The sequence below is a fragment of the Neolamprologus brichardi genome, chromosome 12 (assembly GCF_056152115.1).
Source record: "Neolamprologus brichardi isolate AB-2024 chromosome 12, ASM5615211v1, whole genome shotgun sequence".
In the NCBI taxonomy this organism is placed as follows: Eukaryota; Metazoa; Chordata; class Actinopteri; order Cichliformes; family Cichlidae; genus Neolamprologus; species Neolamprologus brichardi.
This window is the reverse complement of record NC_142115.1, coordinates 38,099,344-38,104,318: the sequence shown is the minus strand read 5'-3', so window position 1 is coordinate 38,104,318 and position 4,975 is coordinate 38,099,344. Positions and strand designations below refer to the sequence as shown.

Sequence of the window (4,975 nt, the reverse complement as noted above, 5' to 3'; positions counted from 1 at the left end):
ACAATTTAGAAAGGCCTGCACCTGTGAGAGTAATCAGATTACACACCAATCACCCACACAGTTCAGCAGAAACGCTCCAGATTTACTCTGTTAGAACACATTTCAGTGACATCACTTCCTGTCACAGCTCAGGTGTTCGGCTGCAGGTAAATTTTATTGCTGAAGTTCAGAACAACGTCTGTCCTTCTTAAATACAATTTAAAATGGCCACGCCGATTGAGAGGGTGGCGGCGTGCGGGCGGCGAGCTTTGAGACTCAAACATCACAACACGTTTCAATTGTCAAGGCATCGTTTGTTTTATTCTCTTTGATTTAACGAAAAACCGTCAAGACTTTGTGGAAAAACGTTAATGCAAAAGAAACTTCCAAAAGGCAAAGTCACAAATGCAGCAACAGGATTTAACAGAATAAAAAAAAGAAAAAGGGGGGGCAGAGGGGGATCAGGTGGATCTCCATCAATAGGAATGTTGAATGGTGGAGGGGTGGAGCCTAATCAGGGAGCAGCTACAGGAAGGGCGGTGAGCTCAGAGCTGCCCGCAGTTGGCGATGACGACCTTGCGCTTGGTTTTCCCACTACTGCTGCCGAACTTCTCCATCTCCTTCACCACGTCCATCCCTTCGACCACTTGGCCGAACACCACGTGCTTCCCGTCCAGCCTGTGGGCAGAGAGCGCCGTCAGGACACAGTGAGACAAACAATCTGAATACACCAAACTGACCTCCGACCTTCAGCTTAAAAACCAACCATGACGCCTCCTCAAAAACGAGCTTCCTTTATTACCTCCTTCAGCCAAGGAGACACCAGAGGATGCTTGAGGAAACTAGCAGCCCACGCCACCAAACGCATCATGAAACGGTCTGCACGCCACGCCACGTCCTGACTAAACACTGCTGATTGGAGAGATTTAAATCTAAACACGGGGCCGCCCCGTGATGTCAGCCACAGCAGGTTCACTGCAGCCATAACCAGCAGTCGCCTAAGGAGGGAGTGAGTGACGCGCAGAACAAGTGTGCTGCGAGGAGGATCTGTTGATGGACGCCGCGACGCTCCGAGTGCACGAGAACAAAGAGCGACCAGAGCTGAGCCCACGGACGGGGTTACCGTGTGCGTCAGTCCGCGTGCAGTCCCCTCCCACACCCGCGCACGTTTCAACCACGACGACCCGCTGACAGCGCTTTTAGATCAGCGCTTTCGTCGCTCGAGCTCTTTGAGATTAAACCTCGTCTGCAGCCGTGAACGCGGGCCGAGCGGTTCATAGTTACCGTCTCAGACGTTAGAATCACTTTATGTTCCATAAACATTTTATTCTGAGCAGTTCTACTTCAGGTTTAACTGAAAGACTAACACGCCGTCATGTTTGACGGACTCCCAGCTCCCGATGACGACACCATCTGACCGTTACCTCTGGTCATTCGATAAAACACTCCAGCACACAACCCGGAGCAGGAATATTACATCTCATCAGTGCCGATGGATCACTTCACACCAGTCTGACTTCCTGTCTGTGAAGCACGGCCCGAGCACGTACGTACCATGACGTCTGTTCGGTGCAGATGAAGAACTGAGACCCGTTGGTGTTGGCGCCGGCGTTGGCCATGGACAGGATGCCGGGGCCGGTGTGTTTCAGGGTGAAGTTCTCATCTGCGAACTTGTTGCCATAGATGGACTTTCCTCCGGTTCCGTCGTGGTTGGTGAAATCGCCGCCCTATGACATCAGAGGCACGTTACAGATCACATGTTCACACAGGTAAGGAGTACTGTATTTCTCTGTAGAACCTGCATTTTGAGCTCACCTGGCACATAAAGCCCGGGATGATGCGGTGGAAGCTGGATCCCTTGTAGCCGAATCCCATCTTGTCTGTGCAGAGGGTGCGGAAGTTCTCAGCAGTCTTGGGCACCATATCAGCACGGAGCTGCAGGAACAAAGTTCAGAGAGAGGGAAGGGATGACTTTGATCTTGAGACACCACCTCAGCCGGCAGCTCCTACGTACGGTCGCCAGCCAAACTCCGGAGGTTTATCAGCCATGGTGAACTTTGCTCAGCCCGCCCGGCAGCCTTACAGCGCCCTGCTCCGTGGCGCTGCAGGTAAACGTAGCAAGCCTGGCCGACTTCTGCTCAGCCCGAGTGGAAGAGCTGCAGCACTGCGTCTGCAGGGCCCCCCACAGCAGTGACGCCACCACGGAGGCATGACCAGAGGTGCAGCAGGGTGAGGTCTGCAACTGCTGCGCCTGCTCAGCAAAAACACAATCTGCACCTTCATCTTTTTTATCCTCCAACTGCTGGGAGCACTGGGAAGCTCCGGTTACCCCACAAAGCCCCCAACCCTGCCAGGAATGGAGCCGTTCTGGTTTGGGCCGTTTTTAACGTGCAAGCTGGGAACGCCCATAACGTGCTGCTGCTACAAGCACAAAATGGCTGGACGGCTAGCACTCATGCTAGCTATTTTTTAGCCTGCAGTTAACCTGGTTAAACAAACATAAGCCCGCCAACGAAGCGCCTCCATAAGCGGCAGCTCGGTTACGTAAGGTTAGGTTCTCACACAAACAAAGGGCCACACGGTAACCCCACATCCGCATCTCAACTCCCCTCCCCCCGCGGACCGCGCCAGCTCAGTGGAAGATTCCAGAAGCAAACACGGGGAGCAGCGCAGTTAGCCTCGGTGGCTAACAGCCGCAGAACCGGCTACTCAAGTTTTATCACACGAGCCTCAGAAAAAGCGTTTCCCCGCCCCGTTCGCCTCACACAGGCGACAGTTCACCGACAGCAGCGCGGCTTTCCCGGGTCTGCGAAGGCCGCGCAGCCGCAACAAAGAGCCTGCAATAAAAGTAGCATTAGCATCGCTCATTCGTCGGCGGGTAAAATACTCGCTCCGAGAGGCGCGGGCCCAGTCTGCGCCTCCATGTGACTCGAGTTTGAGACATTTTCCGACCACAGCCAACCCGCTGGTCTCCAATCAACCGCGGGCTAATGGCTGAGAGCAGACAGGCATTCAAACCCGAGTCGTTCAGCCCCGGGACGCTGACATTGACATCAAAATCACATTAGCTGCATTCTACGAGCTAACGGCGGCCTCTGCAGCTGCAGTCGGCCCCGGAGCGCACCGAGCGGCGCTGGCGAGCAGCCACAAACACGTGCACACGGCCCCCCCAACACGCTCGTGACAGCTCGGCTAGCTGCTGTGATGCTACAAGGAAACAGGAGGCTGCCCCCAGCAGCTGAAGCCCGGTCCACGCTGCCAGGAAGAGCCGCGGCAGAGGTGACTATCGGCACCCAGCAGCGGTTACTAACCGCCGGCTAAATTCAGTAGCAGTAAGCCCCACCGACTCCCGGGATAAACTACCGGCCTGCGCACCGCAGCAGCGGCCTCACCTCCATCACGATCCGGCCCGCGGGTTTACCGTCAACGGCGATGTCGAAGAAAACTTTGGGATTGGCCATTTCAGTAGGTCGAGCTGGAGACGGAGGACTGAGTTTTCCGGTGAAAAGACACAACGGACCACAAGGAACCGAAAAGAGCCGACGATAAAATTTATATAAGACGCGAGTGGGCGGCGTGAAATCCCAGCGAACCAGTCAGTAACACGGGATTATTTGATTGAAGCGTGTTTAATCCAACCAGCAGAGAGAATAGCGAAAGCTTTTCTCTAAGTGGACGAGCGAGTTTAACGTTGCGTTCTATTCGTATGTCAGGCCGACCCGCCCGGGCGGGGCTTGGGTGTTGGGAAGGCTCCTGTCCTCGGAGCACCGCCCCGTTTCGGCGTCCAGTTTAAGGAAAAAGTGAATCTCTCTAGTGCCAAAGCGGCGCGCGCTACAAAAATAGACAACGCGAACCTCCAATGGCAGCAGAGCACACGAGGTGGTGGGAGGGGTGAACGTCAAGTCTGGCAGCGGGACCGTGCTGCCACCGCCGGGGGGGCGCGGTCACGCGGCCAGGGCGCGGTCCGGTGTTTCCTGCAGAGAGCGGACTTACTCATCGTGGAAATTTACTGCGCGCGGAAAAGTTCAGCTGTGCTCGAGACGAAGTTCAGCAGCACAGCTTAGCGCGCAGACTCAGACTGAGCTGCGTCACAGCTGCAGGAGGTTCATCAGGAAATCAGCTGTAAACAGTGACAGAGAACTCGTGCAGCACCCCAAACACACCGCAACAGTCTGATTAAAGGGTCAAATTCCCCCACACTGCTGTGCTGAGCCCCCCCCCCCCACCCCCATCAGTTGCAGGAAAATGTGAAACATGCAGTGATTCTGAATACACTGAAAACACTACATGTTTCACATTTTGAAACATGTAGAAACATGTAGTGTTATATTCACTGATGGACCTGCAAACACAACATTAGCCTGAGTGTGAGCAGCTCTGTGAGGGTCTTCAGGAACAGTTCTCATTTCAGGGAACAGAAGATGATTGGCTGAAGCTCCAGGTCATCTCTACTGTGTTGGGTGGATTCTTCCTCTTTCCTAAGGACGTGACTATCAGATGCTACAGATACACTTTTAGGCCTCACAATTGTTCTTCCCAGATCAACAAAGTTTTCAGCTCACAGCTCTTTGGGACTCACTGGTACATAAACATTATTTTATGTTAAACTGTTATCGGTTTTCAGATTCAGCTAAAGAAATGGGAACAGGTGTGTTTGAGTGACAGGCAGCGTAAAGTGCGCTCAGGTGTCTGTGTGCACACAACACCGGCTCCTCGTCCAGTCAGGAGCCTTTGTGCTGCATGAATGATTCATAGGTCAGAGTTAAGAGGCTTAACGGGGAAAATCGTTCAGTGTCGATGCCGCAGAGCTGCTGTTCAGCGAGCTATCGATCAGTGACCTTTAATGACCTTTCATCACATAGGTGCTGAGAGAGAGAGGCTTCCTGCTTAAAACCTTAAGGTCAGCTTTTCTTAAAATAACGGAGCAGTGAATACCAGGAGAGGCCTCGAGGAATCAGTTCAACTAAGAAAGCCGTCTGTGAGAGAGGGAACAAAG

The 4,975-nt window shown here is 53.5% G+C and overlaps 1 protein-coding gene across 1 annotated transcript; it reads right to left on the bottom strand.

The window, feature by feature from the left end:
* Positions 1–272: 272 nt before the first annotated feature.
* On the bottom strand, positions 273–3,532 carry ppiaa (peptidylprolyl isomerase Aa (cyclophilin A)). The gene is made up of 4 exons (XM_006809679.3): positions 3,372–3,532; positions 1,795–1,914; positions 1,534–1,706; positions 273–657 (listed from the first exon to the last, which is right to left on the bottom strand). Exons 1-4 carry the CDS (start codon positions 3,438–3,440, stop codon positions 525–527), a joined length of 495 nt encoding a protein of 164 aa, XP_006809742.1. The 5' UTR covers positions 3,441–3,532; the 3' UTR covers positions 273–524.
* Positions 3,533–4,975: the final 1,443 nt, after the last annotated feature.

Bases quoted from the DNA above. Each gene is read 5' to 3' on its own strand.
- ppiaa (XM_006809679.3), bottom strand. From the start codon at position 3,440: ATGGCCAATCCCAAAGTTTTCTTCGACATCGCCGTTGACGGTAAACCC. The intron at 1,915-3,371 runs GTGAGGCCGCTG...TTGTTCCTGCAG, and splicing joins CGGGCCGGATCGTGATGGAG to CTCCGTGCTGATATGGTGCC. The intron at 1,707-1,794 runs GTGAGCTCAAAA...CTGATGTCATAG, and splicing joins TCCCGGGCTTTATGTGCCAG to GGCGGCGATTTCACCAACCA.